Here is a 14160-nt window from a genome sequence, read left to right as displayed (position 1 = left end):
GACCCTGTAAAACAACACCTATCATACTACTATGGCTGACCCTGTAAACAACCTGTCATACTACTATGACTGACCCTGTAAAACAACACCTATCATACTACTATGGCTGACCCTGTAAAACAACACCTATCATACTACTATGGCTGACCCTGTAAACAACCTGTCATACTACTATGACTGACCCTGTAAAACAACACCTATCATACTACTATGGCTGACCCTGTAAACAACCTGTCATACTACTATGACTGACCCTGTAAAACAACACCTATCATACTACTATGGCTGACCCTGTAAAACAACACCTATCATACTACTATGGCTGACCCTGTAAAACAACACCCATCATACCACTATGACTGACCCTGTAAAACAACACCTATCATACTACTATGGCTGACCCTGTAAAACAACACCCATCATACCACTATGACTGACCCTGTAAAACAACACCTATCATACTACTATGGCTGACCCTGTAAAACAACACCTATCATACTACTATGACTGACCCTGTAAAACAACACCTATCATACTACTATGACTGACCCTGTAACACAACACCTATCATACTACTATGACTGACCCTGTAAAACAACACCTATCATACTACTATGACTGACCCTGTAAAACAACCTGTCATACTACTATGACTGACCCTGTAAAACAACACCTATCATACTACTATGGCTGACCCTGTAAAACAACACCTATCATACTACTATGGCTGACCCTGTAAAACAACACCTATCATACTACTATAACTGACCCTGTAAAACAACACCTATCATACTACTATGACTGACCCTGTAACACAACACCTATCATACTACTATGACTGACCCTGTAAAACAACACCTATCATACCACTATGACTGACCCTGTAACACAACACCTATCATACTACTATGACTGACCCTGTAAAACAACACCTATCATACCACTATGACTGACCCTGTAAAACAACACCTATCATACCACTATGACTGACCCCGTAAAACAACACCTATCATACTACTATGGCTGACCCTGTAAAACAACACCTATCATACTACTATGACTGACCCTGTAAAACAACACATTACACTGCACTTATCATGTTACTATGACTGACACTGTAACACAACACCTATCATACTACTATGACTGACCCTGTAAAACAACACCTATCATACTACTATGACTGACCCTGTAAAACAACACCTATCATACTACTATGGCTGACCCTGTAAAACAACACCTATCATACTACTATGGCTGACCCTGTAAAACAACACCTATCATACTACTATGACTGACCCTGTAAAACAACACCTATCATACTACTATGACTGACCCTGTAAAACAACACCTATCTGGTGGATGTAACAATAAACCCTTTTCCGTCTCTATCTGTTCATAGTCATTCAAATCAAATCATCAGATTACCTTTTTGTGTAAAGACATTTATGTGATCTGTGTCTCTCTGCAGTTGGTTTATCAATGGAACAGAAGTGGATATTGAGGCAGTTTACCGTTACAGCTTGATCGACGGCAACTTGATAATAACCAACGCCAGCGAGACGGCAGACTATGGGAGATACCAGTGTAAGGCAGAGAACAGCTACGGGATGGTCCTGAGTCGGGATGCACTGATACAGTTTACCTGTGAGTATTTCTCTCTGATCGCTCTCGGATCTCTCTCTGACTTTCTCTCCGACCTTCTCTATGATATCTCTCTGACCTCTCTTATCTCTCTCTGATCTCTCTCTCTCTTTCTGATCTCTCGCTGATCTCTCTCGGATCTCTCTCTGATATCTCTTATCCATCTCTGGTCTCTCTCTAATCATTCTCTTTGATCTCTCTCTGATCTCAAATTCAAATTCAGAATGGTTTATCGGCATTAAATACAATTTGTAGATATTGCCAAAGCAGTACAGTAGTACAGCATTTCGGTAAATACAGTACAATGCAATGAGGATAAATTAACTGTTGTTGTATTGTGGAATCTTAGGTCGAATTAAATGAAACGTATGTTTATAAAAAATTGTGAATTGCTAATAAATAAACAATAAAATATACATGGAGGATGGTTCCACTATGTATGACATGTTAGTTATATACAATGTTAATACTATAGGGAATTAATGGTCATGGGATGTCCCTCTGACTAATACATATCGAGCAATAATATTTGCGGTTTCTTCCTCTCCCACAATAATTCCCAGCTTTATGTCATTGGTAAATGCACAGAAGTTGAGGATTGATTGAGATATTTTCTTGAAGAAAAATGATCTTAGTTGGTAGTATTTCTCACAGTAGAGGAGAAAGCACATTGTACCTCCCTGTGTCATGCGGTGACCACATAGATGCTCCTCTTCGGGCAGCCATCTCTATTATTATTTGACTTGATTTATTTTGGGTGGGTAGATCAGCTTTAATATTGCAGATAGATTGGCTCCCATCAATGTAATTGTCTGCTTAATTTTCATTCCCCCATATACAGTGGGGCAGAAAAGTATTTAGTCAGCCACCAATTGTGCAAGTTCTCCCACTTAACAAGATGAGAGAGGCCTGTAATTTTCATCATAAGTACACTTCAACTATGACAGACAAAATGAGAAAAGAAATTAAGAAAATAACATTGTAGGATTTTTTATGAATTTATTTGCAAATTATGGTGGAAAATAAGTATTTGGTCACCTACAAACAAGCAAGATTTCTGGCTCTCACAGACCTGTAACTTCTGCTTTAAGAGGCTCCTCTGTCCTCCACTCGTTACCTATATTAATGGCACCTGTTTGAATTTGTTATCAGAATAAAAGACACCTGTCCACAACCTCAAACAGTCACACTCCAAACTCCACTATGGCCAAGACCAAAGAGCTGTCAAAGGACACCAGAAACAAAATTGTAGACCTGCACCAGGCTGGAAAGACTGAATCTGCAATAGGTAAGCAGCTTGGTTTGAAGAAATCAACTGTGGGAGCAATTATTAGGAAATGGAAGACAGACAAGACCACTGATAATCTCCCTCGATCTGGGGCTCCACGCAAGATCTCACCCCGTGGGGTCAAAATGATCGCAAGAGCGGTGAGCAAAAATCCCAGAACCACACGGGGGGACCTAGTGAATGACCTGCAGAGAGCTGGGACCAAAGTAACAAAGCCTACCATCACACTATGCCGCCAGGGACTCAAATCCTGCAGTGCCAGACGTGTCTCCCTGATTAAGCCAGTACATGTCCAGGCCCATCTGAAGTTTGCTAGAGAGCATTTGGATGATCCAGAAGAAGATTTGGAGAATGTCATATGGTCAGATGAAACCAAAATATAACTTTTTGGTAAAAACTCAACTCGTCGTGTTTGGAGGACAAAGAATGCTGAGTTGCATCCAAAGAACACCATACCTACTGTGAAGCATGGGGTGGAAACATCATGCTTTGGGGCTTTTTTTCTGCAAAGGGACCAGGACGACTGATCCGTGAAAAGGAAAGAATGAATGGGGCCATGTATCATGAGATTTTGAGTGAAAACCTCCTTCCATCAGCAAGGGCATTGAAGATGAAACGTGGCTGGGTCTTTCAGCATGACAATGATCCCAAACACACTGCCCGGGCAACAAAGGAGTGGCTTTGTAAGAAGCATTTCAAGGTCCTGGAGAGGCCAAGCCAGTCTCCAGATCTCAACCCCATAGAAAATCTTTGGAGGGCGTTGAAAGTCCGTATCGGCCAGCAACAGCCCCAAAACATCACTACTCTAGAGGAGATCTGCATGGAGGAATGGGCCAAAATACCAGCAACTGTGTGTGAAAACCTTGTAAAGACTTACAGAAAATGTTTGACATCTGTCATTGCCAACAAAGGGTATATAACAAAGTATTGAGATAAACTTTTGTTATTGACCAAATACTTATTTTCCACCATAATTTGCAAATAAATTAATTAAAAATCCTACAATGTGATTTTCTGGATTTTTTTTCTCGCATTTTGTCTGTCATTTTTTAAGTGTACCTATGATGAATATTACAGGCCTCTCTCTTCTTTTTAAGAGAACTTGCACAATTGGTGGCTGACTAAATACTTTTTTGCCCCACTGTATATATATATATATATTTATTTATTTATTTTAAAAAAGTATATATAATTCTCTCCGCTCTACAAGATGGACTCTTGGAAAGCCCTTTGTTAATATATATATATATATATATATATATATATATATATATATATATATATATATATATATATATATACAGTGCATTCTGAAAGTATTTAGGCCCCTTGACTTTTTCCACATTGTGTTACATTACAGCCTTATTCTAAAATGGATTAATTATTATTTTGTCCTCATCAATCTACACACAATACCCCATAATGACAAATAAAAACGTTTTTATGTTTTATTTTAACAAATGTATTAAAAATAAAAACAGAAGTATCATTTTTACATAAGTATTCAGACCCTACACAGTACTTTGTTAAGGCAGCTCTGTCAGGTTGGACTGGGAGTGTCGCTGCACAGCTATTTTCAGGTCTCTCCAGAGATGTTTGATCGGGTTGACGTCCGGGCTCTGACTTGGCCAATTAAGCACATTCATAGACTTGTCCTGAAGACACTCCTTTGTCGTCTTGGCTGTGTGCTTTGGGTCGTTGTCCTGTTGGAAGAGGAACCTTTGCCCCAGTATGAGGTCCTGAGCTCTCTGGAACAGGTTTTCATCAATGATCTCTCTTTACTTTGCTCCGTTCATCTTTCTCTCAATCCTGACTATCCCCACAGCATGATGCTGCCACCACCATGCTTCACCACAGGGATGGTGCCAGATTTCCTACAGACGTGACGCTTGGCATTCAGGCCAAAGAGTTCAATCTGGTTTCATCAGACCAGAGAATATTGTTTCTCATGGTCAGAGAGTCGTTTAGGTGCCAATTGGCAAACTGCGGGCTGCATGTGACTTTTACTGAGGAGGGGCATTCAGCACAAATGACAAATAAAATGTAATCTCATTTTCAGAACCTGTTCTAGCATTAAAATCTCTACACAAAAGCACACTTCCCTCAGCATGAAACTGGTTGGTCTCTCTTTGGAGATTATCATAAAACTGTTCGTCACAGTAAGATGAATCTGAGGGCGAAGAATACATCACACCTATATATAAATCATTGTCACTAAGGATGGTTCCTTTGTTGAGTTTTAACCAAATGTGACCGACGTTTTAACCAAAACACTAAAACTAAATATATTTTCTTCAACCAATTGCTGCCCGCACCCGCGCGCCCGACTAGCATCACTACTCTGGACGGTTCTGACTTAGAATATGTGGACAATTACAAATACCTAGGTGTCTGGTTAGACTGTAAACTCTCCTTCCAGACTCACATTAGGCATCTCCAATCCAAAGTTGAATCTACAATTGGCTCCCTATTTCCCAACAAAGCCTCCTTCACTCATGCTGCCAAACATACCTTCGTAAAAGTGACTGTCCGACCGATCCTTGACTTCGGCGATGTCATTTACAAAATAGCCTCCAACACTCTACTCAGCAAACTGGATGTAGTCTATTACAGTGCCATTCTGCATTTTAGAATAATAGTAAGACATCACAACTGTGAAATAACTCTGGTCTCCCGCATCCCGGTCTCCCTCGTGCCCTGCATCCCAGTCTCCCGCTTTCCTTGCATCCCGATCTCCCGCTTTCCTTGCATCCCGGTCTCCCGTGTGCCCAGCATCCCAGTCTCCCGCTTTCCTTGCATCCCGGTCTCCCGCGTGCCCTGCATCCCAGTTTCCCGCTTTCCTTGCATCCCGGTCTCCCGTGTGCCCCGCATCCCGGTCTCCCGCTTTCCTTGCATCCCGGTCTCCCGTGTGCCCCGCATCCCGGTCTCCCGCTTTCCTTACATCCCGGTCTCCCGTGTGCCCTGCATCCCTGTCTCCCGCGTGCCCTTCATCCCGGTCTCCCGCGTGCCCTGCATCCCAGTCTCCCGCTTTCCCTGCATCCTGGTCTCCCGTGTGCCCTGGTTCCCGGTCTCCCGCATTCCCTGGATCCCGGTCTCCCGCGTTCCCTGGATCCCGGTCTCCCGCATTCCCTGCATCCCTGTCTCCGGCATTCCCTGCATCCCGGTCTCCCGCGTTCCCTGCATCCCGGTCTCCCGTGTACCCTGCATCCCGGTCTCCCGCATTCCCTTCATCCCGGTCTACCCGCATTCCCTGCATCCCGGTCTCCCGCGTTCCCTGTCTCCCGGTCTCCCGCATTCCCTGTCTCCCGGTCACCCGCATTCCCTGCATCCCGGTCTCCCGTGTTCCCTGCATCCCGGTCTCCCGTGTTCCCTGCATCCCGGTATCCCGTGTTCCCTGCATCCTGGTCTCCCGTGTTCCCTGCATCCCGGTCTCCCGTGTGCCCTGGATACCGGTCTCCCCCATTCCCTGCATCCCTTTCTCCGGCATTCCCTGCATCCCGGTCTCCCACATTCCCTGCATCCCGGACTCCCGCATTCCCTTCATCCCAGTCTCCCTCATTCCCTGCATCCCCGTCTCCTGCATTCCCTGTCTCCCGGTCTCCCGCATTCCCTGCATCCCGGTCTACCGTGTCCCCTGCATCCAGGTCTCCCGCGTTCCTTGCATCCCGGACTCCCGCATTCTCTGCATCCCGGTCTTCCGCATTCCCTGCATCCCGGACTCCCACATGCCCTGCATTCTGTAGTGCAGACATGACCTGCTCTCCCTTATGTACAGAATTAGGCACTTTCCCAGGTTCACTACAGTCTGTAGTGTAGACTGCACAGAAGCCTAATAAATAAATAAACACATTTCGATAATAAAATAATGCTAAAATTCTGTAGCCTAATCCTGACCGTCACGTTGTCACGTTGTACAGCGCCATTTACATTTACATTACATTTAAGTCTTTTAGCAGACGCTCTTATCCAGAGCGACTTACAAATTGGTGCATTCACCTTATGACATCCAGTGGAACAGTCACTTTACAATAGTGCATCTAAATCTTAAAGGGGGGGGGGGGGGTGAGAGGGATTACTTATCCTATCCTAGGTATTCCTTAAAGAGGTGGGGTTTCAGGTGTCTCCGGAAGGTGGTGATTGACTCCGCTGTCCTGGCGTCGTGAGGGAGTTTGTTCCACCATTGGGGGGGCCAGAGCAGCGAACAGTTTTGACTGGGCTGAGCGGGAGCTGTACTTCCTCAGTGGTAGGGAGGCGAGCAGGCCAGAGGTGGATGAACGCAGTGCCCTTGTTTGGGTGTAGCGCCATATTTCCATTCCATCCTAACAGAAACCCTGTGTGTTTTGTTTAAAAAAAAATCTCAATACAAACAGCATAATATTAATCCAATTAAAAAGCCACATTTCTTAAAATCAATCCCATATACTATGTTATTACAAAAAATGTTTTAAATTCTCTGGTAATGCCAATATGGAATACTATCAAATGCTTCTCAAAGATTGCCTCTGGTGGTCGAACTAGCAATAACTTGCAGTTACAGAGAAAATAGCTGACAATTAAATGACGTGCCACAGAATGATGCAGTAACCCGCTAGGTGTGCCGTAGTATGACGCAACTCTTAAATGAGGAACCACTATAGGCTAATAATGTAACGATTTTATTTGTATTTACAGATGGCATATAAGTTAGATATTAAAAGGCACCAAAAAAAAGAAGATTCATGCTGTGACTTGTGAAGTCATGACTTGTGACATACGCCTAGTTTCCTGAATCAGATCACATATGCTGAGCACTTGTTGGCTGCTTTTCCTTGACTCTGCTGTCCATCATCCCAAACCAACTCAATTTGATTGAGGTTGGGGGATTGTGGAGGCCAGGTCATCTGATGCAGCACTCCATCACTCTCCTTCTTGGTAAAAATAGCCCTTACACAGCCTGGAGGTGTGTTGGGTCATTGTCCTGTTGGAAAATAAATGATCGTCCCTCTAAGCCCAAATTAGATGGATGGCGCTTCACTGCAGAATACGGTGGTAGCCGCGCTGGTTAAGTGTGCCTTGAATTCTAGGTAAATCACAGACAGTGTCACCAGCAAAGCACCCCCACGCAATAACACCCCCTTCTCCATACTTTACGGTGGGAAATACACATGCAGAGATCATCCATTCACCCACACCGCTTCTCACAAAGGCACGGCAGTTGGAACCATAAGTCTCCAAATTAGACTCCAGACCAAAGGACACATTTCCACCAGTCTAATGTCCATTGCTCATGTTTCTTCTTGGCTCAAACAAGTCTCTTCTTCTTATTGTTGTCCTTTAGAGTAGTGGTTCCTTTTTAGCAATTCGACCATGAAGGCCTGATTCACGCAGTCTCCTCTGAACAGTTGATGTTGAGATTTGTCTGTTGAACTCTGTGAAGCATTTATTTGGGCTGCAATTCCTGAGGCTCCTAATTCTAATGAACTTATCCTCTGCAGCAGAGGTAACTCTGGGTCTTCCATTCCTGTAGCGGTCCTCATGAGAGCCAGCTTCATCATAACGCTTGTTGGTTTTTGCGATTGCCCTTGAAGAAATGTTCAATGTTCTTGAAATGTTGCTTATTGACCTTCATGTCTTAAAGTAAGGATGGACTGTCGTTCCTCTTTGCTTATTTGAGCTGTTCTTGCCATAATATGGACTTGATCTTTTACCAAATAGGGCAGTCTTCTGTATACCAACCCTACCTTGTCACAACACAACTGATTGGCTCAAACACATTAAGAAGGAAATAAATTCCACAAATGAAGTTTTAACAAGGCACAACCGTTAATTGAAATGTATTCCAGGTGACAACTTCATGAAACTGGTTGAGAGAATGCCAATAATGTGCAAAGCTGTCATCAAGGTAAAGGGTGGCTATTTGAAGATTCTCAAATATAAAATATATTTGGATTTGTTTGGGGGGGGGCGCGGGGGGGGGGATGTGTGTGTGTGTGTGTGTGTGTGTGTGTGTGTGTGTGTGTGTGTAGGGGGTGCAGGTGTGAGTTTTCCTGCAGTAGATGTGACTGAGGATATACAGTATGGTGTGTTGTATTATGTGTGTGGTTGATGAACTCCCACAATACTTATACTAAGAGCAACAACCACGACCAACACAAGAGGACATGTTGTGCTGTGTGTGTTTCAACTAAAAACATTCTTCAGAAATTAGAAATGATAGAAATAGACAACAAGAAAAATGTAAAATAAGTGACAAGTGTTGATCTAATCCCTCTCTCCCTCTCCCTCTCCCTCTCCCTCTCCCTCTCCTTCTCCTTCTCCTTCTTCCTCTCCTTCTCCCTCTCCCTCTCTCTCCTCTCTCTCAATTCAATTCAACTGAAGGACTTTATTGGCATGGAAAACATATGTTTACATTGCCAAGCAAGTGAAATAGATAATAAACAAAACTGAAATAAATGTACAATAAACATTAAACTCACAAAAGTTCCAAAATAATAAAGACATTTGAAATGTCATCATGTCGTTATACAGCGTTGTAACAATGTGAAAGTACGAAAGGGAAAATGAAAAAAACAGTTCACACATCTTGCTGCTGTGATGTCACACTGTGGTATTTTTTTTATTAATTTTTTTATTTCACCTTTTTTTAACCAGGTAGGCTAGTTGAGAACAGGTTCTCATTTGCAACTGCGACCTGGCCAAGATAAAGCATAGCAGTGTGAACAGACAACACAGAGTTACACATGGAGTAAACAATTAACAAGTCAATAACACAGAGAAAAAGAGGGCAGTCTATATACAATGTGTGCAAAAGGCATGAGGAGGTAGGCGAATAATTACAATATTGCAGATTAACAATGGAGTGATAAATGATCATGTACAGGTAGAGATATTGGTGTGCAAAAGAGCAGAAAAGTAAATAAATAAAAACTGTGGGGATGAGGTAGGTGAAAATGGGTGTGCTATTTACCAATAGATTATGTACAGCTGCAGCGATCGGTTAGCTGCTCAGCTAGCTGATGTTTGAAGTTGGTGAGGGAGATAAGTCTCCAACTTCAGCGATTTTTGCAATTCGTTCCAGTCACAGGCAGCAGAGTACTGGAACGAAAGGCGGCCGAATGAGGTGTTGGCTTTAGGGATGATCAATGAGATACACCTGCTGGAGCGCGTGCTACGGATGGGTGTTGCCATCGTGACCAGTGAGCTGAGATAAGGCGGAGCTTTGCCTAGCATGGCCTTGTAGATGACCTGAAGCCAGTGGGTCTGGCGACGAATATGTAGCGAGGGCCAGCCGACTAGAGCATACAAGTCGCAGGGTGGGTAGTATAAGGTGCTTTAGTGACAAAACGGATGGCACTGTGATAAACTGCATCCAGTTTGCTGAGTAGAGTGTTGGAAGCAATTTTGTAGATGACGTCGCCGAAGTCTAGGGTTGGTAGGATAGTCAGTTTTACTAGGGTAAGCTTGGCAGCGTGAGTGAAGGAGGCTTTGTTGCGGAATAGAAAGCCGATTCTTGATTTGATTTTCGATTGGAGATGTTTGATATGGGTCTGGAAGGAGAGTTTGCAGTCTAGCCAGACACCTAGGTACTTATAGGTGTCCACATATTCAAGGTCGGAGCCATCCAGTGTGGTGATGCTAGTCGGGCATGCGGGTGCAGGTAGCGATCGGTTGAAAAGCATGCATTTGGTTTTACTAGCGTTTAAGAGCAGTTGGAGGCCACAGAAGGAGTGTTGTATGGCATTGAAGCTCGATTGGAGGTTAGATAGCACAGTGTCCAATGACGGGCCGAAAGTGTATACAATGGTGTCGTCTGCGTAGAGGTGGATCAGGGAATCGCCCGCAGCAAGAGCAACATCATTGATATATACAGAGAAAAGAGTCGGCCCGAGAATTGAACCCTGTGGCACCCCCATAGAGACTGCCAGAGGACCGGACAACATGCCCTCCGATTTGACACACTGAACTCTGTCTGCAAAGTAATTGGTGAACCAGGCAAGGCATCCGAAAAACCGAGGCTACTGAGTCTGCCGATAAGAATATGGTGATTGACAGAGTCGAAAGCCTTGGCAAGGTCGATGAAGACGGCTGAACAGTACTGTCTTTTATCGATGGCGGTTATGATGTCGTTTAGTACATTGAGTGTGGCATTGAGTGTGGCTGAGGTGCACCTGTGACCGGCTCGGAAACCGGATTGCAAAGGTACGGTGGGATTCGAGATGGTCAGTCACCTGTTTGTTGACTTGGCTTTCGAAGACCTTAGATAGGCAGGGCAGGATGGATATAGGTCTGTAACAGTTTGAGTCCAGGGTGTCACCCCCTTTGAAGAGGGGGATGACTGCGGCAGCTTTCCAGTCCTTGGGGATCTCAGACGATATGAAAGAGAGGTTGAACAGGCTGGTAATAGGGGTTGCGACAATGGCGGCGGATAGTTTCAGAAATAGAGGGTCCAGATTGTCAAGCCCAGCTGATTTATACGGGTCCAGGTTTTGCAGCTCTTTCAGAACATCTGCTATCTGGATTTGGGTAAAGGAGAACCTGGAGAGGCTTGGGCGAGGAGCTGCGGGGGGGCCGGGGCTGTTGGCCGAGGTAGGAGTAGCCAGGCGGAAGGCATGTATTTCAGGGCCTACCTTGAAACTCAGTGCCTCTTTGCTTAACATCATAGGAAAATCAGAAGAAAATTGTAGACCTCCACAAGTCTGGTTCATTACATTTACATTTACATTTAAGTCATTTAGCAGACGCTCTTATCCAGAGCGACTTACAAATTGGTGCATTCACCTTATGACATCGAGTGGAACAGTCACTTTACAATAGTTCATCTATGGGAGCAATTTCAAAATGCCGTAAGGTACCACGTTCATCTGTACAAATAATAGTTTGCAAGTATAAGCACCATGGGGACCACACAGACGTCATTTCGCTCAGAAAGGAGACACGTTCTCTCTCCTAGAGATGAACGTACATTGGTGAGACAAGTGCAAATTAATCCCAGAACAACAGCAAAGGACCTTGTGAAGATGCTGGAGGAAACAGGTACAAAAGTATCTATATCCACAGTAAAACAAGTCCTATATTGACATAACCTTAAAGGTCAGCAAGGAAGAAGCCACTACTCCAAAACCACCATAAAAAAGCCGGACTACGGTTTGCAACTGCACATGGGAACAAAGATAAGGTAATTTTTGGAGAAATGTCCTCTGGTCTGATGAAACAAAAATATAATATTTTGGCTATAATGACCATCGTTAGTTTGGAGGAAAAAGGGGGAGGCTTGCAAACCGAAGAACACCATCCCAACCATGAAGTACGGGGGTGGCAGCATCATGTTGTGGGGGTGCTTTGCTGCAAGAGGGCTGGTGCACTACACAAAATAGACAGGATCATGAGGTGGGAAATTATGAGGATATATTGAAGCAAAATCTCAAGACATCAGTCAGGAATTTAAAGCTTGGTCGCAAATGGGTCTTCCAAATGGACAATGACCCCAAGCATACTTCCAAAGTTGTGGCAAAAATTGCCTTAAGGACAACAAAGTCAAGGTATTGGAGTGGCCATCACAAAGCCCTGACCTCAATCCTATAGAAAATGTGTGGGCAGAACTGAAAAAGCATGTGCAAGTAAGGAGGCCTACACACCTGACTCAGTTACACCAGCTCTGTCAGGAGGAATGGGCCAAAATTCACCCAACTTATTGTGGGAAGCTTGTGGAAGGCTTCCAAAAATGTTTGACCCAAGTTAAACAATTTAAAGGCAATGCTGCCAAATACTAATTGAGTGTATGTAACTTCTGACCCACTGGGAATGTGATGAAAGAAATAGAAGCTGAAATAAATCATTCTCTCTACTATTATTCTGACATTTCACATTCTTAAAATAAAGTGGTAATCCTAACTGACCTAAAACAGGGAATGGATTTTCACCAGGATTAAATGTCAGGAATTGTGAAAAACTGAGTTTAAATATATTTGGCTCAGGTGGATGTACATTTCTGAATTCAATTGTATCTCTTTCTATCTCTATCGCTCTCTCTCTGATCCCTTTCTCTCAATGGTCCCTCTCGGATCCCTCTCTAAACTCTATATGATCCCTCTCAGAACTATCTCTAATCTCTCTCTCTCTGATCTCTCTCTGACCTCTCTGATCTCTCTCTGATCTCTCTCTGATTCCTCTATGATCCCTCTATGATCTCTCTCTGATCTCTCTCTGACCTCTCTGATCCCTCTATGATCTTTCTCTGATCCCTCTATGATCTCTCTCTGATCTCACTCTGACCTCTCTGACCTCTCTGATCTCTCTCTGATCACTCTCTGATCACTCTGATCCCTCTATGATCCCTCTATGATCTCTCTCTGATCTCTCCCTTGTCTCTCTCTTATCTCTTTCTTTGATATATCTCCGATCTCTCTCTTATTAAGCTCAAGTCTCACTCTATCTCTGATCTCTCTTGCTCTCTCAGATTGCTCTCTCTCTCTGATCTCTCTGATCACTCTTTCTCTGATCTCTTTGTGATCCCTATTTGATCTCTCTCTCTGATCCCTATCTGATCTCTCGCTTATCTCTCTGATCTCTCTTTCTCTGATCTCTATCTGTCTATGATAGCTCTCTGATCTCTCTGATCACTCTCTCTCTGATCTCTCCCTCTGATCACTCCATATCTCCTCTTCTCAAAGTATTATCTCCTATGCTGAAATGATCAGTCCCTGAAATATCCTGAAAAGTAGCTCTCAGCCTATCGAGGAGTATTACTAAATGCAGACCCTTAAAGATTTCAGAATAGTTATGATGAGGTGAATACAAAATACAAAAAAATATTCTCAGTAGCCTACCTCTGGCATGATAAAAAACAACGTTGTGGTTATTCTCTGCTATGAGATGATTCTACTTCCAAATGCATGTGATTAGCGTAAAGCTCTACTCCCTATTTGACTTCAAAATAGACCTTGTATGGTTTCAGGGCAAAATACACAATCAGTGGCTAAACTAAGGTTAAGTCCCAAATGGCAACCACTTCCCTTTTGACCAGGGCCCCTTGACCAGATCCCTATGGGCCCTGGTCAAAAGTAGTTCACTATATAGAGAAAATTCCCGCCATTTGTAACCAGCTTTAGTTCACCGCTGTGCGTGTATTTAACCCTGAAACCATACAGGGTCTATTTGACCAGGGCCCATTGCCCAGATCTCAATGGGCCCTGGTCAAACAATGTTCATTATATAGAGAATAGGGTGCCATTTGGGACATATACCTGATG

General features: G+C 43.6%; 1 protein-coding gene across 1 annotated transcript in view; it reads left to right on the top strand.

Moving 5' to 3' along the window:
* Window positions 1–14160, top strand: part of LOC124005685 (contactin-5-like) — a 570484-nt gene that overhangs the window by 217805 nt on the left and 338519 nt on the right. Inside the window, exon 5 of the mRNA XM_046315147.1 lies at window positions 1472–1647. Within this exon, the coding sequence (XP_046171103.1) occupies window positions 1472–1647 (176 nt within the window). The remainder of the gene's footprint in view (window positions 1–1471; window positions 1648–14160) is intronic.

This window comes from Oncorhynchus gorbuscha, linkage group LG19, assembly GCF_021184085.1.
Source record: "Oncorhynchus gorbuscha isolate QuinsamMale2020 ecotype Even-year linkage group LG19, OgorEven_v1.0, whole genome shotgun sequence".
Classification (NCBI taxonomy): Eukaryota; Metazoa; Chordata; class Actinopteri; order Salmoniformes; family Salmonidae; genus Oncorhynchus; species Oncorhynchus gorbuscha.
Note: the sequence above shows the minus strand (reverse complement) of the source record. Positions and strands in the feature narration are given on the sequence as shown.